The sequence below is a fragment of the Furipterus horrens genome, unplaced genomic scaffold, assembly GCF_987537825.1.
Source record: "Furipterus horrens unplaced genomic scaffold, mFurHor1.1.pri manual_scaffold_2, whole genome shotgun sequence".
Taxonomy (NCBI): domain Eukaryota; kingdom Metazoa; phylum Chordata; class Mammalia; order Chiroptera; family Furipteridae; genus Furipterus; species Furipterus horrens.
This window is the reverse complement of record NW_028327172.1, coordinates 13,281,785-13,307,044: the sequence shown is the minus strand read 5'-3', so window position 1 is coordinate 13,307,044 and position 25,260 is coordinate 13,281,785. Positions and strand designations below refer to the sequence as shown.

At 52.0% G+C, this 25,260-nt stretch overlaps 1 protein-coding gene across 4 annotated transcripts in view; it reads left to right on the top strand.

The window, feature by feature from the left end:
• PRDM11 (PR/SET domain 11) overlaps positions 1-25,017 on the top strand; it is a 79,616-nt gene extending 54,599 nt beyond the window's left edge. For 3 of the 4 annotated variants that reach the window (XM_090262308.1, XM_090262299.1, XM_090262289.1), the window contains exons 5-7: positions 2,174-2,241; positions 5,972-6,393; positions 9,331-10,067. In XM_090262308.1, coding sequence (XP_090118434.1) covers positions 2,174-2,241; positions 5,972-6,393; positions 9,331-9,920 — 1,080 coding nt within the window. In that variant the 3' untranslated portion in view covers positions 9,921-10,067. Of the gene's footprint in view, positions 1-2,173; positions 2,242-5,971; positions 6,394-9,330; positions 10,068-16,819; positions 17,008-21,114; positions 21,745-22,825 lie in introns of those variants that run through there. The other variant, XM_090262316.1, reaches the window with a different exon arrangement.
• The last annotated feature ends 243 nt before the right edge of the window (positions 25,018-25,260 follow it).

Sequence of the window (25,260 nt, the reverse complement as noted above, 5' to 3'; positions counted from 1 at the left end):
TCAAAGAAATAAAGGAAGGAGAACATCCATTAAAAAGATCAAGACAGGGTTTTGTTGTTTGTTTGAACTGAAAACCTCTGTTCTTATAAAGAAATCATTAAGAGAATGAATAAACAAACCACAGACTAGGAGAAAATATTTGTAAATCATATATCTGATAAAGGAATTGATTCCAAAATATGTTTTTAAAAACTCTCAAAACTCAATAATAAGAAAAAAACCCACAAATTAAAAAATGGGCAAAAGATTTGAACAGACACTTCACCAGAAAAGATGCGCAGCTGATGAGATGACAGGGGCATAAGGATCCTCTTGGGGGTGATGGATAAGTTTGTTTTCTTGATTGTCATGACAGATGTATACAGTTGTCAGAACTTATCAGATGGTGCATTATATGTCACCTCAATAAAGCTGTTAGAAAAGGAAAAAGAGTGAACATGACATGCAACAAAAAGAGGCAAACTAAGAAGAGATGGATGTTGAGGTGGAGCTGCCTCCAACGCCCCGGCTCAGTGGGAAACTGCTCTGTCCAGCAGAGGTTTCACGACCACGGCAGAACACATCTATCCAGGACACTGTATTTTGTCTGGGGGGAAAAGGAGGCAGCTGTTCCCTCTAGTGGAGAAAGCGCAAGACCTCCATTCATCATGCTTTTTATTTCGAAGGGTACGCATGGGAGATACAAGGTCGACATTTATGAATCATCAATAGCTTTTAGGCACTTGGATTACAGTTGACAATTACAGATTATAGATATCAATATAGTGGGCACAGTGACCTGTCTGTGTCAGGATCTATTAAACGTCTTGACGCCGCACTGGCATTAGGTACAAGGTTTCATACATTCCTTGCCAGAGACTGTTTATAGTTAACTAAGAGATAAGAAAAGCAGAGCAAGTTCCAAAGCATAATAAGCATTCCTTAAATCCAATTCCCATGGAAACCCTCTGGGTGGTTTTTGGTTATGTCTCCTGTGCAGCCTTTTGTTGAGACTTAAAGACAAGCCAGGGTGTGGGGAACAAGTCAGGCTCACGGCCGGGGCTACAATTCCCTAAACCACAAGGAGTGGCTCCCCACAGGATGTGAAAAAGAACCAGTTAAAAATTCTGGGAAAGAAAAATATTTGTTACATTAAAAGTACTCAGTAAAAAGGGAAAGAAAGAAAGGAAGAACCTCTATAGCTGGACAAACTCTGGATGGATACAGTCAAAGAGAGAATTAGTGAATTGGAAGAGAGTTCTGAGAAATTTTCCCAGAACGTTGCCCAGAAAGAGAAAGAGAGAAGAATGTGAAAGGGTACTTAAAAGACGTGCAGACTAGATTGAGCTACTCCCGAATACATTTAGTAGAAATTCTTCAAGAAGAGACTGGAGAAAAGGACCAAGGAGCTGCACTGAAGAGCATAATAGCTGAGAATTTTTCAGAACCAAAGAAAAGATATGAGTCCTCATCGAATAATGTGTTCATCAAGTAATGCGGAAATTTTTAAAAAGTAAATCTGCACTTCAAAACCACATAGTGAAAGCACAGAAAATCAAGAATAAAGAGAAAGTCTCCAAATTTACCATGGGCAGATTATCCACAAAAGAACATTAGACTAACAGTGGGTTGCTGAAGAGCCTATGGCAGCCTTTTTGGCAATCTTCAAAAGCGCTGACAGAAAATAAAACTCAGTCTGCCTAAAACTCCGTACCCAGCTGAACTGTGATTCAAGAGTAATGATAAAATGACGACAGTTTTGCAGAAGATAAAGGGGCCCAGCCCAAACCCCAAGGGTCCTGAATGTTCAGAGATTTGGGAGAGAAGGAGTCCTCTCAGGCCACGTATGTCTGTATGTCTAGTCATGCAGTGCTGACGTCTGTCTTCCACAGAAAGGAGAGAATGGGAGAGAGGGAAAAGGGGAAGGAAAGAAGGGAGGGAGGAAGGGAATGGAAGGGAAGGGGAGTGGAGGGGAGGGGCGGAAAGGAGAAAAGAAAGAGGCTGGATTTTACTGTTGCTGGCCTGGGCTTGGGTTTCAGCCCTGCGGCAGTGCTGGCAGAGTAGTCGAGGGCAAAGGGAAGTTTCTGTGTGGTAGCAGATGGGGCCAGGCCCTGGGCCCTGGTTTGGGAGGATCCCAAGAATATGAGAGCCCCCTCTAGAATGGCCCACTCTAGACTCTCTCTCTGTCTTCCAGATTGTGGACAAGAACAATCGCTACAAGTCCATAGACGGGTCAGACGAGACTAAAGCCAACTGGATGAGGTGAGTCCTGCTCGCTGCTGTTTTCCCGGGAGCCTCTCCTGAACTCTGGAAAGAGACCGAGGGAGCATGCCAGGCCTACAGGATCTCCAGTGGTGGAAGGCCCAAGGGCTGCTCTTTGCAGGGATTGGGGTGTGTCTAGCTCTAGGTGACCCTCTAGCTCCCCCAGGCTTCCATCAGGGGGCTCCGGAGGAGGCCTGTGGCCAGATGGGTGGGTTCCAGGGACCCCTAGAGACTGCACACTTCTCAGTATGTGCAGAGAACCCAGGCCCCTGGCCCCTGGCAGCATTCCCACGCAGCGGCAGCGGGCTGTCCCTCCACCCAGAACTGTGGCACTGCCACAGGGCAGACTCCTGCTGGAGTGGTGCAGGACTCGCCCAGGGCAGCCACAGCGGTTGAAATGGCCCCCAGGGAGAAGGAGGCTTCCGGCACAGCCTAGCTCAGATTGTGATGGTACTTGCAGCCCAGGCATGAGTACTTTCCAGAGTGGTTTTACTGTGGTCCAGTGTTTGGGACAGAAGTTTGAGCCAGAAGGATCCTTCATGGCCAGCCAGGGACAGCAGGGGACTGGCCAGGGTCACCCAGAGGCTGAGCCGAGCTTGGAACTCTGAAGGCTCCCTTTTTGGCTCTGTGCTGCTGGTCTGTGCCGTGTGCCAGGGCCCTGCCGGTGGCGTCTGTGGGTAGGTGTGGGAGGTCAGACTTGCCTTGTTGCCTTTTTGGTGGCCTCTCTCTGGGACTTGGGAGTGGTGACAGGGGTTTGGATCTGGGCTGGGAGGGAAGGCAGGCCTCGGACGGCTGGACCCAAGGGCACAGCCACACCGTGGATCAGGCCCTCTGTTGGTGTCTGTGCGGTTCTGTGACGTGTGGAGACTGGGGGCTAAGAGACTGTGCTTGGAGGGAGGGCAGTGAGCGACTTGCTGTATGTAAACCATGAGACTTTCCAAGCAAATGAGGAGAAAATTGGTTTGAGGGGGGGAGGCTGTGACATTGTCTCCTCTCCCCTTCTCTGTGGCTTCACTGTCCCCCAGCCCCCACCCCGCCACCCCCAGTGCTCCCACCTGAGAGCCTCAGCCATGCCCCGAAAGTGGCTCCGGGAAGACAGCCCACACGCCTAACTGCCTTCTTCTCCCCAACCACGTGGGGCAGGTCAGTGCAACACATGCAATTCACCACCCGTTACTGAGCACCTACTGGGAGTCAGAGCCTTCCACCATGGCAATCGCTTTTTCTGAACCAGTTGTTGAGCAGAGGCACAAACCGTGTGCTGCAAGGGCCCAGATGAAGCAGGGGGCAGGGGGGCCTTGAACCGAGCCTTCAAAGGGGCCAGGATTTTCTCTGAAGGCACAGTGAGCCAAGACTCAGAAGTGGGGACCAGGTGTCTGGCAGGCCATCGGGTGGCTGCCTGGCCCAGGCCATTGGCCTGTGCTCCTGTTCCCTGTCGCTGCAGTCTGGCTGTCGACCAGCGAAGGACAGAGTGTCTGAGAGCCGTCTGATGTCAGGCCTTTCTGAACTGTCACTTTCAGAAACGTTGGCCCATAGAGCTGATTCTGTTCCACTTTTCCACCCATCTCTGATCTTTCAGCTTGGGAACAAGGCTTCACTACAGTTCCAAAGAAGGGGATTCATCATCTGAGCTAAGTGAGCAGTCATCTGGCACCCCAGAGATTCTGATTTACTTGGGCTGGAACTGAGCCCAGGGCATTGGTGTTTTGTAAAGCTCTCCATAGTAATTCTGATGCACCACGAGGGTTGAGAACCATGCTCTATGCTGATGTAAATGCTCCAGGGGTAAACTGAGGCCCAGAGCAAGTCCAGGTCATGCGGTCAGTGGCGGAACCCGGACTTCCAGGCTAGTGTTCTTTCTGCTTGTGTGCAGAGGCGTGGCTTCTTGAGCCCTGTGTGGGGTGGGTTCTGCCACCACTACCTTGCCTGCTGGAATTCTGATCCAAAACGACACCAGGGTAGTCACAGCTGTGGGGCCCTCATCTCATTAAAGACTCAGGAGTGGGTGGGTCTGGGCGTGTGGTTCGTTGCCATGGAGATGCCCCTCTGGGGTAGTTGGAGGGGAAAGCCAATTCCTCCTCCTTCCCCCTTTGTGTGCAGCTGCCATTGGTCCAGCTCTTCCTCATTTGCAGACACCGTCACTTGCACTGTCACAGCCTAGGGTTTTGCAGAGGATCGAATGGAGTAAGTTTCTTCAAATAATATGTAGGGGGCCTGGAAGAGAATGGGCACCCACATAATGAGCGTTGACTCAATGGCAGCCCTATGCTAGGTGCTCTGCATTCATGAAATCAGTGACCCACAGCCAGGGTCCCCCGAGGGTGTTTGGCAGTCCCTTCAGGCATGTTTGGCTGTCATATCTCTATGGGTGGATGCTACTGGGTTCTCTTGGGCAGAAGCCAAGGATGCTGATAAATCTCCTATATACTGCTCAGGGCAATCCCCCCTCCCCATAAATAAAAAAAAATTTTCAACCCCAAATGCCAACAGTGGCAAGATTGAGACACCCCTGCATGCAATCCTCCTGGTGGCCCTGGGAGGTGACAGTAGAATCACCACCCTTGTTTTACAGAAACACGTTTGCAGAGGAGACTGGGCCTGTAGTCTCAGGTCTGTCCCAGTACAGGGCCCAGGCCTTGGCCTTCTCTCCCGCCTCCAGGGCAGTGGCGTTTGCGTGGGGCGTGGGGAGGAGGTGAGACGTGAAGGGTCTTTGTGTGCCCCTGAAGTTTCGGTGGCAGTCGGAGAAGTGAATCAGATCCCAGGTCTCCCTCCATACTCCAGGTCCCCGTCTTGGGTGGACTTTTGGCCCTAGTTAAAGGGTAGATAGAACCCCACTGTGGAGACTGAGTTCCAGAGCCAGAGTGGGTGCCAGGTCAAAAGAGGGGAAGGGCCACGCTGCCCGCTTGCCCAGAGCCCTTGGCCGCTCTGTGCAGATGGAAGCCAAGGTCACTCCTGGTCTCCATCAAAGTGGAACTTGCCTTCCAGTGGGCGCTCATGGGCTCCCCACATTCTACCCATGAGCTGCCAAAAAGCCACAGCAGCCTACTCCCAAAAGGACCAGCTGCCAGCCTGCGCTCCAGCTGGAGGGGGGCCTGCACGCACCCAGAGGTGGGGACTTGGTGGGGACTCTGGGGCAGGGGATGAAGAAGAGAGCCACTGGACAGAATAAGCTCTCTGTGACCATACCCTAATTCTGGGCGTCACCAGCAAGACCACACACCACGGAAGGCCAGTGTGAATAGTCTCCCTGTTTCATTATTCTCCCTCCAAGCCATTTATAGAGGCAGTGGCCTAATGCTAGGCTCACGAGGCACCCCTTGTCCCTGTTCTGGGCTTCAAAGCTCTTTTACATCCCTGCGCTCCCCCCAGCCCCTCCTTAGTAAGAACCCCTTAGGTTGGTGTGGTTGTTATGCCCTTCCTGGATGGAGAGGGTGGGCTGGGAGAGGCTGAGTGAGCTGTCCTGGCCGGCACAGCTAGTCAGAGGGCCTCGAACTGGAGGCGGGGGCTCAGTCCAGTGCTCCCACCCACGTGCGTGCGCTGTGTGGCTTCCCGCCTTCTCAGGAGTAGTGGAAGGACCTCTCAGTAGGAGGAGGGTGTGGCGGTGGTGAGCTGGTGAGGGCGCCCAGGTGCCTCCTGGCTCCCCAGCTGGGGGCCGGCATTAGGAAGGAGGAGGACCACCCACGTTGACGGTCATTTACCCAATTGTGCTTTGTGGGATATTCAACCCAAGGAATGTGGCACCCCTGGCCGAGCGTAAGCGGAAGCCCAAGTTCTCCAAGGAGGAGCTGGACATTCTGGTCACCGAGGTGACCCACCATGAAGCTGTTCTCTTTGGGAGGGAGACCATGCGGCTGTCCCATGCCGACAGGGACAAGATTTGGGAAGGCATAGCTCGGAAAATCACCTCCGTGAGCCAGGTCCCCCGCTCCATCAAGGACATTAAGCACAGATGGGATGACATGAAACGGAGGACCAAGGACAAGCTGGCCTTCATGCAGAAGTCCCTGTCAGGCCCTGGGGCTGGAGGCCGGGCCCCCACCATCATGCTCACTGCCCACGAGAGGGCCATCGAGTCGGCACTGCTCTCGGCCCGTTCTGGGCACAGCTTCCCCAGGGCAGAACTGGACGGCACAGACAGCCCTTCGACCAGCTGTGAGTACCACCCGTCTGCCCTCCCCGGGCGCCTCCTGTTGGCTCCCCAGCCTCCACATTGGCGGCCTCCCGTTCACTTGCCTTCTCCTCCTCTCCCCTGTCCCTGTCTGTTTTGCCCATCTTTCCATTCTTCCCTTCTTGCCCCACTCTGTCTCCCCCACCCCTTTCCGTTCATTCATTCTAGAATATTTCCTGAATGCTGCGCCAGGAGTTGTGTATAAATTCTACACTGGCCCTGCTCTTGGGGAGTTCCTAGACTCGTGGGAATAGACAAACTTTAAGTAAATAATTGCACAAGGAAGTGTGTAATGAAGGACTGAGGGACCAGCGCAGGAAGTCCTGAGAACTGACTTCATGGCGGTGTGGCCTGCGCCATCACTCGGCCTTGGGCTACGTGCTATTCCCGACACTCAGGATAGTTTCCGAACAAGGCAGCCTGCATTTTCATGTTGCATTTGGCCCTGCAAACAATGTAGCAGCCTGTCTGAGAACAAAGCAGTGGTGGAGCAGGCTCTCCACCAGGGGCTGGGGAAGGCTCCCGGGAGAGACAGTTGAACTGAGATGCAAAGGGTGAGTAAGAGTTAACCAGGCCGATGACTGCGTGGGGTGCAGAGGAGGGGAGGGGAGGGGAGCGCCTCACAGGCAGAGAACAGCATGTACAAGGCCCCGCATCAGGAAGGCGCTTGGCACGTTCCAGGAACAGAGAGGAGCCAGGGAAGCCCAATGGAGCAGGCGAAGGGGAGGGGGCGTGAGAGGAGGCCAGCCAAGCCTTCAGGGCCCAGGCTACGGAGAGATCATCAGTTCGCGCTGCCTCTGTCTCTCTCCCTCTGTCTATTCCTAACGTCTTTATTTCTGTGTTATTTTCTGCACGTCCCTGCCATACTGCCGCCTCCCACTTCTCCCTGCACTCTGCCTCTTGCTGCCTGCCTTGAGGTGCCCTCTGTGCTCCCTGGGTCCCCTCCCTGTGCCTACCACCCTCCTGTCCCCCTCTTCTCCCTCAGCACTTGTTTCCCTCTCTCCCCTCTGCTTCCTTCCTTCCTGTGTCTCAGGACAGACATTGACTCCAGGGGCTGGGGTGCTGCCAGGGGCTGGGGTACTGGATCTCCTGGCCCAGCCCTATGTGTTTCTAGCTGGGGCTCACCAGAAGGGGGAGCAGTGGAGGCCCTTCTGTGCTGGAGCTGCACCCACTTCGGTTCTGCTGTTGCACACACCCCCACCTCCACCCTCAACCCACAGTCCCAACTGGAGGCCACCTGGCCTCTGAGAGACGGAGCAGGGCAGGAGAGCTCCAGAGAGGCTGGCCGGTGGCCAGCTCACGGGAAGGTGGTTCACGAAGACCCGGCCTTCCCTTCCCAGGCCCCTTGCTATTGGGATCTGGTCATTTCCTGCTTGGCTGGGGCCCTTGACAGGTGGCCATTCAGACTCAGATTTTTAGAACTGGGATGGAACGTGGAGACCATCTAGTGTAACTGCCTCGCTGCCCAGATGAGGAGGCTTCCAAGCTCCAGAAACAGAGGTGTCCCTAGAACCAGGACACATACTCGGCTCTGCCAGCTCCCTGTGTGTCATTGTTCTGCTAAGTGTCGGGGTAATTCTACCCAATTATGAGAAAAAGAAGAGGGCTCAGCACCCAGTGAAGTCTGTTCCCTAAATCCTGCCCCACTCACCCCTCATGCCAGAGCCAAGGGAATGAGGTTACCACATGTGACCTGGGCTGGGCAGGGGGCCTGGGACCCTCCGCTGCGGGCTGGGCCGCCCTCCCTTCCCTTCCCCGCCAGTCAACCAGCTGTTACAGCGCTTGGCCAGCACTCGGTGGAATGAGGCCCTGGAAGGGAGGGAGCAGCCTCACCTCAGCCCGTCCTCTCCTTCCAACCCTGCCCCGACCGAACGGTGGCCCCAGTTTCAGGGGGACGGCTGCTGTCCTGCCAGGAGAGGTGGAGAGGCACTAGGCTCTTCCCGTGCTGGCCCAAGTAAGACCCCAGGGTCCTGGGAGGCATTCAGCTCGGTGCAAGATGAATCTGTTTGTCCTCCCATCACCGCCCCTGGGGTTCTTCTGAAGTCACCCCCTCGCATACAGGTGTGCCTGTCCGTAGGGCCAGCTTGTATGTTTTCATTCTTGCCCTGGGGATCAGCTTATAACCTGAGCACGAGAGAGCTGAGACCTGCGTGTGCCAGGACTGGGCCTTTCCATGTGACTGGCCATCTGTGTGATGGTCCCCGTGTGTCATCACACACTCCTGGGCAGCAGTGATTGTCCAGGTAACCTGCCTTGAGGGGCCAGCGCCCTCTGGGCTTGTCTGTTCTGGCACCATTCCTTGCCTCCCTTCCCCAGCTTGTCAATGTCCGCCCCCCCTTCGCCCGTGTGACCGAAAATTGCAGATTCCAGCAAGGCCACAAGGTGGCCCCAAGCAACTCAGAAAGGGCCTCATGGAGGCTGGAACTCCCAGCGGCATCCTAGTACCTTTCGGCAAGTGTCCATCTGTCACCTTTGTGTCTGTTCTCTGCGTAGTCTTAACAACCCTGCTAGATGGACAAGTAGCTCGGGAGGTAAAAAGAGGAGTGATTATCTTTGCTTTGCATAAACTGAGGCGCAGAGAGATGAAGAGAGCTTGGGTTGACATGCTGTCACTGGGACTGGTGTCGCCAAGTCCCCTGGCCTGGGCTCTCACACTGGACTGTTGCTGTTCCTGTGAAAAGAAGGAGACCTGGGCACTGCTCCTACTCAGACCTCTCCCACGGGTGTCTGGCCACATCCCTCAGGGCTTTGGGGAGCAGGTATTTCTCCATGGGTGGGTGGGCAGTGGGCGTGTGCCGAGCTAGGCTGAGTGGTGACAGGGGCAGGGATGACAGGGTAATTTGGGGGGTAGATTCAAGCCCAGGGCTGCCCCCTTTCTGCCTGTTGTAATCATTTGCCCTCCTTTGTTTCTGTTCCCCAAGATGATGAAGATGAGGAGGCACCCGGGCCCTCGAGACAGGCGATGCAGATGTCCCTGCAGCGGTCACTGGAAGAAGAGGCCCGCCTGGCCAGGCCCACTCTGCTCCGCTCCTCCTCCTCCTCTGACCAATCTGAGACAGTGGGTCCTAAGCCAGAGACCTTGCCCCGGCCCTCGACCCAGGCCCAGGCCTCCTGCAGGACCCCTCGGCCGCACCCTGGCTCGCCCCGCACGGGCATTGACTGGCACCTCCTCCACATTCACGCCCAGCAGACTGAGATGTTCCAGCAGTTCTGCCAGGACCTGGTGACCGTGCACAGGGACATGGCGAATAGCCTGCACGTCATCAGCCAGGCCATGGCCGAGCTGACCAGCCGCGTCAGTCAGATATGCCAGACGCTGACAGAGATCCGGGATGGGGTTCAGGAATCGCAGCGGGGGCCAGATGGGGCAGGCCCCCCAGGCTCTATCCACCAGGCTGAGACTCCCCCACCAGAGCCCCCAGCATCAGACCCAGCACCAGACCCAGCACCAGCCCCTGCACCAGCCCCTGCACGGACTACCAGGTCTCGGAAGAGGAAGCACAACTTCTAGCCTGGCCAGTCTGCACTAAGAGGAAGAGGAATGGAGGAGGGCTGTCTGGCCTTGAGACAGGGGCCAGTCTCTTACACCTAGGTCTGATGACCCTTGTAGGATTTGGGGGGACTGTCGTCTCCTCGCCGAGGGCAGGTTGGCTGCCCCGTGCTGTAGCAGAGCATGTACTCAGCTCTGCTGTCTCATCTTTGGCAGATGCTCAAGATGGAGGAATAGCTCCCTGCTTGATGCTTGCTTGACCTGGAGGGTCTGCACCCCATGGCAGCAGGCCTTGCAGGGAAGGGGGAAACGAGCGTGGGGAGCACCTGAACGGAACCCCGCTTTCCATCCTCAGGGCCGCTGCGTCAGCTTCCCAGGTCCTCAGTCTGCTGCTTTCGAAGGGGGCGAGGCGCACGGATGGGCGGGTGGAGCCCAGTCCCTCCGGGAGGAGTCTGTCCTCTGCTCCCCCAGGGGTCTGACCCCGGCAGGTGGCGCCCCTGCCTTGGCCTTCTGCTTGCCCCCCTGTGTGCGTGTGCTCAGCTGCTGTGCTTGCCTTTCGTGGAGAGGGGAGAAGAATGGGATGACGTTGGAGGAAGGAGAAGACTCCCTGGTGTTCTCAGGGAGAGCACGGGGCGCTTTGCCCTGCGTCCGCAGGTGTGCGATCTCGTTGGGTTCTCAGGACAGCCGAGAGGCAGCTGAGTCGGGTGTTAGTGTCCTCATGATTGCCATCATCATCTGCATTTCATAGATGACAAATGATACAGCAGTGAGTGGTGGAGTCAGGACTAGAGGCCAGGTCTGTGGCTTTTTCCAGCTCTTCGGTTGGAGGCCAGATTCAGAGCGGGGAGGGGTGTTGCTTCTTGCCTGCCCCTGCCTCTGCTCTCCTGGGTGTGAGTGGGAGGCGGCAGCAGCTGAGGAGGTGAGCCCACCCACCCCACCCTGGCATGAAGTCCAGTGGCTCGGGGGAGGCAGGGCCTGAGTCTTGGGATCTAAAAGGAAACCCCTCTTCTGGCTTTTAAAAGAACCCAAAGCTCAAAGGCCAGAAGAGCTCCTGTTCGTTCCAGGTTCCAGCATGTCTTGCCTCTGCTTGCTTGGGCTGCATATGCATTAGCTACACATATCTGTAGCTTCATGTTTTGTTTTGGGGCGTGGGGAGAGTGCTGGGGTCTTAGAGTTACAGAGGGATGTGAGGGGTGGCACATGCAAGCTTAGCTGTGACATGGGTGGGACTCAGCTCTGTGTTCTCTTTGCTCCCTGGCCTAAGACTGGCCCTGGCAGAAACTCATGCCCCAGCCCTTCACCTTCTCACGCCCACCCCCTAGAGCCCTAGTGGGCTGGGAGGACTGCTGTCCCCAGTGCCTGCCTGGCCATTCCTGGAGTGCTGCTTCTAAACCCAGACCCTTGCAGGGAGAATGGAGGGCAACTGCACTCTCCCCATGGCCTTGGCTCCATCTCCCCATTCTGTGGTTCTTTGGGGGTTTCTGCTCCCCCAGACTGAACACTCCCCTATCCGACAGCCCGATGGCTTTATTAATGCCTGGCATTGCCCTGCCCTCCGATGCTGGAATCAAAGATTGCCTTCCTGAGTATTTTTGTTAAGATGGCAATAAAAAGAAATTGATCTCACACTTGGAACACACCCAGTCTCCAGGATCTTTCTTTGGTGTGTATTCTCTTTCTTGGCTTCCTGTGAAAACCTCAAGGCCCCCAAAGCAGGGGTTAGAGGACTGAGGGAAAGCATGCTGGCGAGGGGATCGTGTGCCCCCCGGCGTTTCCCGGGTCCCATTGCTCTCAGATGCCCTGTATTCACAACCACGTGAGGCCCTTGGAGGCAAGGAGAGGAACCCGAGGGCTGCAGGAGACCAAGCATCCACCTGTGAAACCATTCAGCTATATTTAATGCACATCAAAAGTGAGATGTTGTGAAATGAATTTTACTGTTTGTTCCCCAAAAGTAAGTTAGTAGTCCTGAAAAAAACTCCACCATTTCTGGTAGGAAACGCCAGAAGGGTCGGGGGCTGTCCTTTTGCCATATACCCCAGACATCACCCGGAGACATGAGTTTTTTTTTTGGCTACCTCCCCACTGATCCAGGTATCTGTCTGTCATAGGCAAGACCCTGTCCACCTACATCTGAGGCTTCTCTAAGGAGCTGAAGTGGCTTCCTCTGGCTCCTCTTGGGGGGGGTTCTCCTCAGCAGGGAGGGGGCCTCCTGACAGGTGCATTGTCTTGGCTTAGTGTCAGTCACACAGAGAGATTCTCCCAAGCAGGAAATCCCCAGGTCCTGACCAAGGACACATCCCCTTTCTGGAAGGTTCCATTGGAATCTAGGCCATCCTTTGCTGTTCTTGGCCAAAAAGCATGGCTGTGAAATCAAGATAATACAGTTTCCAGGAGATGCAAAGACTATGTGAAGCTGGGCTTGGGGTCTTTCCCACCAACATCAAGGTACTAAGCAGTGACTGATTGGCCTCGCCCTCTGGTCCTGAAGGGTCAAGTTGGAAGCAAAGGGGACAGAGAGATGAAAAAGCTGGTCAACTTTGGATGGAAAAGATTTTTGTTTCTTTTTCTTGGCTTCCATGGGGATTGTGGGGAGCTAGCACATCAAAACAGGAAGGTGAAATGGGGCCAGTGGATGGCAATGATTGGGCGGCCAACTTCGGCTTGAGATAGGAGAGGCCCTTGTAAGGGTCCGAGGCTTCCAGTTATGCCAGGGGTTGGCTGGGTGATGTTTGTCGGAGGCCGAGTGACCATCTCGTGGGAGGATACATGATCCAAAGACCCTCCCAGCTCAGAGACCTAAACGCATGTGCGAACAGAGCCCACTGTCTCCTTGGTCCGTCTTCTCCCCTTTCTGCCTTCATGACCAGTGTGTAGCTTCCTTGCCATCAGAGACATAGCCACTGAGCAGGAGTGTCTGAGCCTGGCCTTCATCTGTCCCTTCCACACAATGGGTGCCCCGTGGGCTATTTTCTCTCTAGAACTGGTAGGCCGTTCCCGACCCCGCTAGCAAATATGATGCACTTGGTAAGACACAGTGGGTGAAGTCTGAAAGGTGTGGTCTTCAGGTCCTGTCCTATACCCACAGTCAGCGAGGTGGTCAGGATAAAGCAATCCATTCTCATCACGAAAGATTCAGTCCAGAATACACCCCTACCACCACCACCACCCACCCCCTTGATTGCTTCTGAAGTCCCCAAGTCTGTGGCTCTGATTTGAAATGCTATCAAATGAGCACTGACATGTGCAGAGCAGTATGTGTTGGGCACTTCCCACGCCCCTTCTGACATACTCTGCCTTCTCTCTGACAAGGTAGTGACCTATTCCAGGTAGGGCTCTTGCTCACCTGTGGCCATGGAATGGGACAAGCGTGGGTCTTCATAAAGGGATTGTTGTGTGCGGATAGGAGGGTTCTCGGTATGGATCAGCCATTGAATGATGCTGTGAAATACGTAGAAAGGCGAGACCTGATTGAGGTACAGTAAGTGGTGTTAAGACTTAGCTGGCTCCACTTAGCTTGCTTGACCTCAGAAATTATATAGCATAATCATCTTCTCAGGGGAATGGGTTGTTACGATTCACTAAGAGTTGTCATGCGTATCATATTTCAAACGCGAAGTTTCAAAACAACCAAAGACAACCAGATGCTGAACAAATTCTGATCTGTCTTTGAAGCTACATTGTAATCGATACAGAGATTTGGGGTTGTCTTCCTATGTATTGATTCTTGTTGGGTAGGAAAACACCAATGTTCTAAATGTTCTGATTTTAGAAGTCACTCTTGAGAATAAATCTCTGATAGTTATGTATTCCTTATCTCTTTTTCTCTGAAAGTCGATTGCCAGGGAAGAATAATTCCAGTCTTGAGAGCTTGATTGCTATTTAGAAACTGAAAAAAGAGAAGACTGTGTCCTTGCAAGTGATTCCTGTGAAGAAAAAGATGAGTGAACGGTTTGCCTTCTGTTCCTGGGAGTAGGAAAGTTTGGGTCTACCTCAGTTCTGTTCTATGCTAACTGCAAGGTTGATTAATTTTGGGTGGCACATCCATGACTCATGTTAAATTGGGGACTAGAAATTATTTTGCACTCTCAGAAGACATCTCAGATGTGGAAAAGAGGCAGACTCCTGCAGTTGGAGAGTTGAGATTGGGAAGTATTAATCTGAAAAATGTTCTGTGGTCCAGGGGTCCTCCTTTCCTTTTCCCTGAATTCTTTGTTAATTACAACATGGCTGGGTGCCCCAGAAGTCACAGTATTGTCTTCACACTTCAGGGAGACCCACGCTCATGTTTGATGTTGACGAGAATACAGATGCATTAAGGCTAAGATCCAGGAGAAAAGCAAGATCCAGGGATCTAAGTGCCATACATCTTGAATGCTCCACATCCTCCTGATGGAGCTCATGACTCGCCTCTCTCAAATGGGTGAAGCAGCCAAGCTAGTGTCCTCTTTCCCGTCCTCCTGGGGTCTGTGCTACATCCTGTTGCCACAATGGATTGGTCTCAGGGCTTGAGTGGTTCTCCTCATCATGGTGTCCTGCAAGGGGACTGTCCAGATGAGGAAGAGCAGGATGTACTTGAAGGGGAGTATGCCTGGAGCACCGTGAATGTAGATCGCAGTGCTGCTGGCCTCCATGAAGGCCACCACTGCCACCCCACACTGGAATTGGCACCCATGTACATTGTTTCTTTTTTTTAGGGAGTGGGAATCAGAATAACATTAATAATTGCTTACTAAGGAGACCTTGGAAAGTCCAGAAAATTACAAAGAAGTAGATCCACCTACAGTGGATAATCACTGTTAAAACTTTGGTATATTTCCTTCGGATAGTTTACTGAGGCTTGTTTTTAAAACATGGTGGGGCCCTAGAACAAATAGCTCTCGGACCTGTTGTTCACTCTGCATTATATCAGGACCATTTTTCCATGTCATGAAAGATCCTTTGAAAACATTTTTCTCTAGATGAATAGCATTCCGTTATATGAATACACCATGGTTTGTTGAATTATTTCTCTAGCATTAGACATTTAGATGTTTTGGCTTCTGTGCTATCGTAAACAATATTTAGACAGTGTAGTGGTATGCAGAGTTTGTATAGTTGGTCTGCATGTTATTGTTCTTTTGTAAAATTTCTCAAAAACTGTGGCAAAATACACATCACATAAAATTCACCATTTAAACCATTTTAAATGTCCAGTTCATCAGCATTAAGCGCGTTCACATTGTTGTGCAATCATTACCACATCCGTCTCCAGAGCTCCTTCCATCTTCCCCACCTGAAACTTCATACCCATTAACCATGAAGTCCCCATTACTGGCCCCCCACACCCCTGCCCTGTTCCCTGGCCTCTGGCAACCACCATTCTACTTCCTGTTTGTGAATTGACTACTCCTAGAAGTACCTCGTGTGGATGGAATCATACAGTATCTGTTGTTTTGTGACTGGCCTATTCACTTCGCATTGTGTCAGGTTCACTCATGGAGCATATGTCAGAATTTCCTTTCTTTTTATGGCTGAATAATATTCACTGTGTGTACCACGTTTTGTTTAATCCATCCGTTAATGGACATTTGGGTTGCTTCCACCTTTTGACTACAGTGAATAATGCTGCTATGATCATGGAGGTACAAATACGTCTTTGAGTCCATAGTGCCAACTGTTTCCCAAAGGGTTGTGCCAGTTTATTCACCACCATTAGAATAGGGACCCTTTTCTCACCACCTTTACCAATATACATATTAGCATTAAAAAAAAAAATCTGTGCCAATGAGAAAGTGTGCTACTTTGCATTTCTTATTACTGATGCTGACTATTTGTCATGTATCCATTATCCATTTGGATTTTTTCTGTGAATTATTATTTTCCTGACTGCTTCAAATATAATTCTTCGGACCGTGCCAGTTGGACAGACTTTGGTTTCTTCCCTGGCTTTTGAGACTCATCATCATAGCATAAGTGGAAAAAAGTTTATTTTTGATTACAAATTTCCTAGACACGGGTGTAGCCCAGACCCCGAAAACTCTAAATAATATCCTCTTGACTTTTAATATGTACCCCTCCACCTCTCTGCAGATGTGTCCTCTCGCCTTTTGGAGGTGAGTGAGGTGGCAGGTTGACTGTTAGAACTGTCATTTTAGGGAGAATGGGTGAGGGCCGCAGATTCTGAGGGCTTGACAAAACTTTAAAGGTTGGACGTTGATGAGAGGCTGCTTTACGTGACCACACAGGAGCCACAAGTTCTCATGGGAAAAGCGTTGACCTCAAAGCTCCATCTCCCATTTGTTAGCTGAGTGACCGTAGGCAAGTCACTTAGCTTCTCTGAGCCTCAGCTTCCTTACCTTGAAATAACTTAGATTAAACGGTGGTTGCCAACTTTTCCTTGCCTTTTTCTTCTGTCCCCATTGAACCCCCTATTTTTAAAGATTTTGATCTTTAGCATATATTAATTGATCTCTTGGGCACCCTTGTCACATGGGTTATTTCTGCTAGGTTTTGTGAAATACTGAAAATCACTCAAAGACCCCACCCTACCACCCTCGGAGGCCTACAGGTGTTGGGGGATCGCTGTGATTAAAAGTGGGAAGTAGATGATCTATCAGTTTTCCAGTCACCTTTCAATCTGGCATTGAATCTTATACTTAGCAGAACCTGGGAGGTAGGCAGGGCAGGTGTAATTTCCAGTCTCAGAAAACAGAGATTCTTAAACGTTCAGAAGCTTGCTCAAGGTCACACAAAATAGTGATGTTGAGGTGAGGGGCCGACCCTAGCTGGTGGTCCTTTCCTCGGTAGGGCAGCCGTCCTGTAGACTTTAGCACAAGTCCACATGCTGGTGGGCTTTTAACCACTGTCACTGGCCCAACACCAGCAGGCATTCACCAAGAAGTGACCCCTGCATTCTCACCTGTTCCCCTTGCCCCCAGGTACGTGGTCATCTCCCGCGAGGAGAGGGAGCAGAACCTGCTGGCGTTCCAGCACAGCGAACACATCTACTTCCGCGCGTGCCGGGACATCCGGCCCGGGGAGCGGCTGCGGGTCTGGTACAGCGAGGACTATATGAAGCGCCTGCACAGCATGTCCCAGGAAACCATCCATCGCAATCTGGCCAGAGGTGAGTGCCCACTGTATAGGTGAAGGCTATGGCCGCTGCCACAGGGCCCCAAGGGAGGCCAGGCATGCTTCTCTAGAAGCATCCTAAGAAAACAGATGGGAAATACCATACACCAGCCACGGGGAGACCCAGAGGGCGGACAGATAGATGGTCCAGGTCTGAGCAGCAGCTCTAGGCACGGCCTTGAGCATCACTTATCCTCCATGAGAAACCGTCTCAGAAACCCTATTACATATAAATGTATTATTATACATTTCATAGTATTAGGGAGAGAAGTAAGTCCCCAAAGCCATGTACATCAATGTAATAAAAGTTGATTCCTCTCAAATTGATGGAAAGATATTATAAACTGCCACTGCTGCAATAATTGGTAACATTTACTAAGGATTTAATATGTGTTAAGCAGGTGTTCATCAGTGTCCCCAGAAATCATGACAACAATAGCACATACCCTGTACCTGTGCTGAGAGAATTAGCTGGATAATACACACATAGAACAATGTCTACTTTGACCATTGTAAGCCCTCAATTGTAGACTGTTAACACTAATGTTTCATGTAGATTATTATCCCCATCTTACAAATGTAGAAACTGAGTATCAGCTAAACACAGTGACTCACCCAGGGTCCTGTGAGGAGGTAGGGTAGAGCTGGGTTTCTAACTCATATCTGAGTCCAAGGTCTAAGCTCTCATCTATGTGATATGGTTTCCCAGACAAAACTGTTTTTTTCTTCTTTCTCCTGGTCTCATTCCTGAAGTCCCAATGCTATGCTGTAAAAGAACAGTATCTATTAGAACAAGAAGGTTGGAGGGAGGTGACCTTAGGTGTGGATGACAGCCTGATGGGTGAGATGTCCACCCAGACGCCATTTAAATGAGTCATTTGGAAGTGACTTAAAATATGCCTTTGCCTCTCCACTCCACCCTCATCCTGGCCAGGCCCAACTGCTGAGTTCAGGTCATTCTTTCTGTGGGACCTGCCTTACACTAAAACCGTACATCCAAAGACCCAGAGTCCATTTGGTCCCAGGAATCAAGGCTATCCGCAGGCCTCATTATATCATATCCCCAGCCAAGCTGCTTCTTGGAAACAGAGCTTTATTTGAAACATGAGTGGAGAAGATGAGAAGGAGTGGGAGTGGCCCACTGAAATTAAGCTGTCTTTAAAAACAAGCACAACAAAGCAGATTGTGGACATTGAGTGCGGCTGCCTGACTTGGTAAAAGGTATCTGGTGACTGGGGGGGCAGTGAGAGGAGATCCAACAGGCATACTCATCTCTTGTCTTCTTCGGATCTTGGGGTTGGGCACCTGCAGATTTCACCTGGGAAGGCATGTTTCATGATGAGATTGCCATGGTTTCTGTTTGACCTCTGGAGAGGCCTCGTGTAAAAGCATCTGACACATATTAGGTGCTCAATCTTTGTTGACTGGATAAAAGAAGACATTAATGAAGACAGCCAAGAAGTCTCCAAAAGAATCATATCACCAGAAGAAAAGGAAACCAAGAGAAGTCATATCTGAGGACACAGGTTCCCTCCTTTGGCCAGAATCTTCTTGAATTCTTCTGGATTTGTAATGTCCTTTTCTCCCCAGAGTCTTCTTCAAAGCACTTCAAGCTGCATCATCCTCAGAGAGCCCTGAGATGCAAAGGGAATGTGCAGAGAAGGGAGTGAGCTCTCAGGAGTGGTTCAAGAGGGCATGGCAGACAGACTTGACATGAGATACATCTAGACATGTGAAGATACAGGAGGAAGGAGCGTCTATTCCTGGCCAGGCTGAGAACTAGGGAACAGGAAGGAAACTGAAAGCCACCATGGGACAGAGCTAGAGCAGAGTGGGCTTGGTCCTAAAGTCTTTGGGAGTGGTCGTGGAGCTCAGGGGCCTTTAGACGTAGTGTCTCTGCAGCCCACAGCTTTGGCAGATGCTGGGAACGGGTAGTGGTATCTAAGATCTGCATTCCAGTCTTGTTCTGTAAAGGAGATCCCCTGCGCTCAATCACTTAAGATCTTACATGGAAGGAGGCTTCTTTGTAATTGGAGGCTGGAACCCTGATAAAGGCCAGTGCATGAATTATTAGTCCTGCTTCTTGAAGAGCGTATTCATGATTTCTTTGGAATTATCTTTTAAGAATAGGATGCACCTAATGCGTATATTCAAAGAATGTATGTTATTTTATTTACTTTGAGTCATTGATTTACTTTGTGGTGTTTTCCCCATGTTTTATGGAGGAGGCTTTAGAATCAATTTCATAATGCTTCAAGGTCTTTTTTGACCCATAGATTTTTCTAGAAGTCTTGAGTCCAAAGAGGTCTCCTTGTCTCTGAGCAGGGTAGCATGAGGAATCCCTGGTGATGATTCCTCTTGGCATCAAGACATCCTCAGGTGCCTGCTGTCTGACTGGTCTACGAGAAAGGGAAAGTGTGACCCTGTAGAGATTCTGAATGGAGAGGTGTCATGTCTAATCTGTACAAACATGTTGCATTATTTTTTAAAAGATTTTATTTATTTCCTTTCAGAGAGAGGGGAAGGGAGGGAGAAAGAGAGGGAGAGAAACATTGATGTGAGAGAGAAACATTGGCTGGCTGCCTCTCACATGCCCCCAACCAGGGACCTGGCCCACAACACAGCTGTTTGTCCTGACTGGGAATCAAACTGGTGACCTTTCGGTTCACAGGCCAGTGCTCAATCCACTGACCCATATCAGCCAGAGTACATGTTGCATTTTTTAAAAAGTTTTGTTCATCTCCACCCTTTCTGCCCCTCAGCTGTTACAGAAATGCAGGCTGTGGGGAGCCACCTGAGTTTCAGGAGGCTTGCAGATAGTATTGTGCCCTAAGCATTCACATGAAGACAGAAAAGGGACATCCCAGATAGGTCACTTGCTTTCGTGCTGCTACCTGTAGGAAATCTGGAGTCACACACACCCCCCACCCCCATGCCAACTGTGGGAAGCCAGGGCTTGGTCATAGCGTGGACCACCTGGTTTGCACATGGAGATCCCTTGGCCTTCCTTTGGAGGCCCTGTAGCAAATGCAGCCATCAGAAGCCTCATTACAACATATGAATGGGTTAAGTCTTTGCTCAGAGTCATGTCTCCCAGAGCGCCCCCACCCCCGCCCCGATCTTGGAAGCCCTTAAGATTTCCTAGCTCCACTGGCTGCTGTCAGGATCTTGCTGAGGGTTCCTTCCCCCTTAGTATCTGTCCCCCTGGGCAGTGTTCACATCTCTAACAATTTATGAACTGTGTCAGCCATGTTAAAGAATCTGGCTAAAATAATTTATTGTTGGGCAGCTCACCAAGCTATGTTAAGTCACATGGTAGAAAGAAATAGAAAAGGAAACATTGTTTGCATTGCCAGGTAAGGAAGCAGCTGTACTTTGAGAACGCTTTGGGACGTGTGGTCCCGTTGCTGTCTGCCTTGCTGGAGGCTGCCACTGTGGGGCCCCGGCCACACGAGGCGTCCCTGTCTTGCGTTGTCCTTCGGCCTTAGTCATCATGCTTTCTTACGTACTCCTAGTTTTCTGATTACTGGGAGAATTAGGAAGGACAGTCGCTGTAGGCGGACGTTGCCCTAAGTGGGCTGTCTCCTGTGTGTGAGGGAGGAGTAAGGACCGGGACCCGGTATTTTGTGTGTACCTTTTACCAAGTCGAAGCAGCCATCTTGTAATTGCTAAGACTGGACGAGAAGCCTGGTGGGGTGGGGAACCCATCCGCACTGAGCTCTCCAGAACGTCACCACCCCCACCCCCATCTGATCGAGTAAGACATTATCTTCTAGGGTGATAAGATGGCCCGGAACCTTTGGAAGAACCTCCAGCTACCCTCCCCCATAGCATTCTCTCCACTTAGAAAGGCAGAGCTTGTATACATAAGGCTCCATGGGAATGGTCTCTTTAAAAAGAGTTCTTCCTGCATTTTCTGGGTCCTATGACCCCATAATCTACTGAGTGATGTGCCTCTCCCTTTTTGTCACATATGCCCCAAGAGGCCAGACCCAGAGGGATGTGTCAAGCCACTTCCTACATGGAGGCCTGCTTTGTTTTCTGCCTGTTTCTCCACTTGGGGCTTTTCCCCACGTCCTCACACCCTGGTTTTCCTTCCTAGGAGAGAAGCGGCTGCAGAGGGAGAAGGCTGAGCAGGCTCTGGATGACCCAGAGGACCTGAGGGGTCCCATTCACCTCCCTGTGTTGAGACAGGGCAAAAGTCCCTACAAGCGTGGCTTTGACGAGGGGGACATGCACCCCCAGACCAAGAAGAAGAAAATTGACCTCATTTTCAAGGACGTGTTGGAGGCCTCACTGGAATCTGCAAAGGTGGAAGCCCACCAGCTGGCACTGAGCACCTCGCTGGTCATCAGGAAGGTCCCCAAATACCAGGGCGATGCGTACAGTCGGTGTGCAATGACCATGTCTCACGGTGTGCAAAATGTCAGCCGGACCCAGGGGGAAGAGGACTGGAAGACCCCCCAGGGGGCTGCTTCCACGGAGCCAGGCCCTTTGGAGGATGAGGAAGAGGAGCCTTCGTCATTCAAGGCCGACAGTCCCGCGGAGGCCTCCCTTGCGTCCGACCCTCACGAGCTTCCCACAACCTCCTTTTGCCCTAATTGTATTCGCCTAAAGAAGAAGGTTCGGGAACTGCAGGCAGAACTAGACATGCTTAAGTCTGGGAAGCTTCCTGAGCCCCCCGTACTGCCGGCACAGGTACTGGAGCTCCCAGAGTTCTCAGACCCTGCAGGTAAGTTGGTGCGGATGAGGTGTTGTCAGAGGGAAGAGCACACGGTGGGCAGTGCGGGTGGCCAGGTGCTCTCTGCTGGACCCACCTCCGGGGACACCTGAGGCGTGTGACTCAGAGGTGAGCCCTGGCCTCAGCCCGTGCCCCCGGGTGCCTGCCTCTGACCGGTTGCAGCTCTGGTGGGTACTTCGTGTCTTCCCCTGTATCCTCCTCGTCAATAAAGGACGTTCCGCTGCAGAAGGGGTGTGTGCTGTGTTCTTGACCCGTTGCCTTTCTGTGGTGGTCCTGGTGGTGTCTGACCCCAAAGCCCAGCTTCCAAAGCCAGGGTTTCCTCTCTGGCTAGTCCCAAGCAGGCTGTCCCGCCAGGGAGAGCGCCCAGCCTTCCCAGACTCAGTCCAGGAACACAGTCTCATTCTTCTCTTCCCAACTTGTTGTTCTGCCACGTGGTCCCCGCCTCCCTGCCTGGGGTCTTAGAAGGACCTGGACCCTGTGCGTTCAGCTGCATGCTTCTGCCTTTTTCTGTAGCTGCCTGGATGTCTTAGGGCTGGTTGACAACAAGGAAGGTTTTTCAGTACATATCTGCAGCTGACTTAGAGTATTTATGTAGCACTTCCTATTTTAACCACATCCCTTAGCTCAGAATGAGGTGTTTCAGATATTCAAAGCATGCATCTGAATTAAACTGTGTTCTGATCCTGAAATAACCCAGGGCCATGCCAAAGCTGCCTCCATCTGAGGGTAGCATACCACCCCTGCCCACATCGGTGTTGGGACAAACGAGTCCCATGTCCTCACTCTCTGACTTGGGAATGTTTTATGTGTTTCCTGTTCTCCTGGCTGTGCTGGTCCGTTGATACTAAACATTGAAGTTCTTTGAGCGCCCACTAGTGGAGGATGAGAACAGGAAGCCTGCAGCCTGGTGGCCACCATGGATAACCCACAAAGAGGGAAAGTTACAGACAACAAGAATGCTTATAAGTAAATTCTAGCCCGGGATTCACTCCGTTGTGGCACCTGTACCTTTTGGGCAGTGTTTCCTGTTCATTTTAGAAAAATCTGTGTTTCTTTCCCATTTGTCTTCCAGCCTCAGAGAGCATGGTCTCTGGTCCCGCCATCATGGAGGACGATGACCAGGAGGTCGATTCAGCAGATGAATCCGTCTCCAACGATATGATGACTGCCACCGATGAGCCCTCCAAGATGTCGTCTGCCACCGGGCGACGGATCCGGCGCTTCAAGCAGGAGTGGCTGAAGAAGTTCTGGTTCCTGCGGTACTCCCCGACCCTGAACGAGATGTGGTGCCACGTCTGCCGCCAGTACACAGTGCAGTCCTCACGCACCTCGGCCTTCATCATCGGCTCCAAGCAGTTCAAGATCCACACCATCAAGCTGCACAGCCAGAGCAACCTGCACAAGAAGTGCCTGCAGCTGTACAAGCTCCGCATGCACCCCGAGAAGACGGAGGAGATGTGTCGCAACATGACCCTGCTCTTCAACACCGCCTACCACCTGGCCCTGGAGGGCAGGCCTTACCTGGACTTCCGGCCCCTGGCTGAGCTCCTGAGGAAATGCGAGCTGAAGGTGGTGGACCAGTATATGAACGAGGGAGACTGCCAGATCCTCATTCATCACATCGCCCGGGCACTGCGGGAAGACCTAGTGGAGCGCATCCGCCAGTCGCCTTGCCTCAGCATCATCCTGGATGGGCAGAGTGATGACCTGCTGGCCGACACGGTGGCCGTCTATGTCCAGTACACCAGCAGTGATGGGCCTCCGGCCACGGAGTTCCTGTCCCTGCAGGAACTGGGGTTCTCTAGCACAGAGAGCTATCTCCAGGCGCTCGATCGAGCCTTTTCTGCCTTGGGCATCCGGTTGCAGGATGAAAAGCCAACCATTGGCTTGGGCATAGATGGGGCCAACATCACAGCCAGCCTGCGTGCCAGCATGTTCATGACGATTCGCAAGACGCTGCCCTGGCTGCTGTGCTTGCCCTTCATGGTGCACCGGCCCCACCTGGAAATCCTGGATGCCATCAGTGGGAAGGAGCTCCCCTGCCTGGAGGAGTTGGAGAACAATCTGAAGCAGCTGCTGAGTTTCTACCGGTACTCGCCACGGCTCATGTGTGAGCTACGGTCCACAGCCTCCACCCTCTGTGAGGAGACAGAGTTCCTGGGCGACATCCGAGCCGTGAGGTGGATCATTGGTGAGCAGAATGTCCTCAATGCCCTCATCAAAGACTACTTGGAGGTGGTAGCCCACCTCAAGGACGTCAGCAGCCAGACCCAGCGGGCGGATGCCTCGGCCATCGCGCTGGCCTTGCTGCAGTTCCTCATGGACTACCAGTCCATCAAGCTCATCTACTTCCTTTTGGATGTGATCGCTGTGCTCTCGCGCCTGGCCTATGTCTTCCAGGGCCAGTACCTCCTGGTGTCCCAGGTGGATGACAAGATCGAGGAGGCCATCCAGGAGATCAGCCGACTGGCTGATTGCCCAGGAGAATACCTGCAGGAATTCGAGGAGAATTTCCGTGAGAGCTTCAATGGGATTGCCATGAAGAACCTCAGGGTGGCTGAAGCCAAGTTCCAGTCCATCAGGGAGAAGATCTGCCAGAAGACCCAAGTGATCCTGGCTCAGAGGTTCGATTCCCGCAGCCGGATCTTTGTGAAGGCCTGCCAGGTGTTTGACCTAGCTTCCTGGCCCAGGAACAGTGAGGAGCTCATGAGCTATGGCAAGGAGGATATGGTTCAGATATTTGATCACCTGGAAGCCATCCCAACCTTTTCCCGGGACGTCTGTAGGGAAGGGCTGGATCCCCGGGGGAGTCTGTTAATGGAGTGGCGAGAACTGAAGGCTGATTACTATACCAAAAATGGCTTCAAAGACCTGATTGGCCATGTTTGCAAATACAAACAGAGGTTTCCGCTCTTGAACAAGATCATCCAGGTCCTCAAGGTCCTCCCCACTTCCACCGCTTGCTGCGAGAAAGGCCGAAACGCCCTGCAGCGAGTTCGCAAAAACCACCGCTCCCGCCTGACCCTGGAGCAGCTCAGCGACCTGTTGACAATCGCGGTAAATGGCCCGCCTATTGCCAATTTCGATGCCAAGCGAGCCCTGGACAGCTGGTTTGAGGAGAAGTCAGGCAGCAGTTACTCTCTGTCCGCTGAGGTCCTCAGCAGGATGTCTGCGCTGGAGCAGAAGCCGGCACTGCAGACCGTGGACCACGGGTCAGAGTTTTACCCGGACATTTAGGGAGCCCGCATCACGGAGGTCGCTAAGCTGTTGAATATTTTTTTAATCTATATCATAAGCTTTGATATATTATATAAATATATATTATATTATATATATATATATATAAAAAAACCCACACTGAAAGTTTTTTAAAAACCGAGGTGACGCATCTACCAGAAGCTACTGGGAGCTTTCGGAAAGGAATAATGTCGGAAACTGACTTTTGTCTACAAAACTTGGCAGCTGCAACATCGTGGCAACTCAATGTTCACTCACAGAAGCATGTGC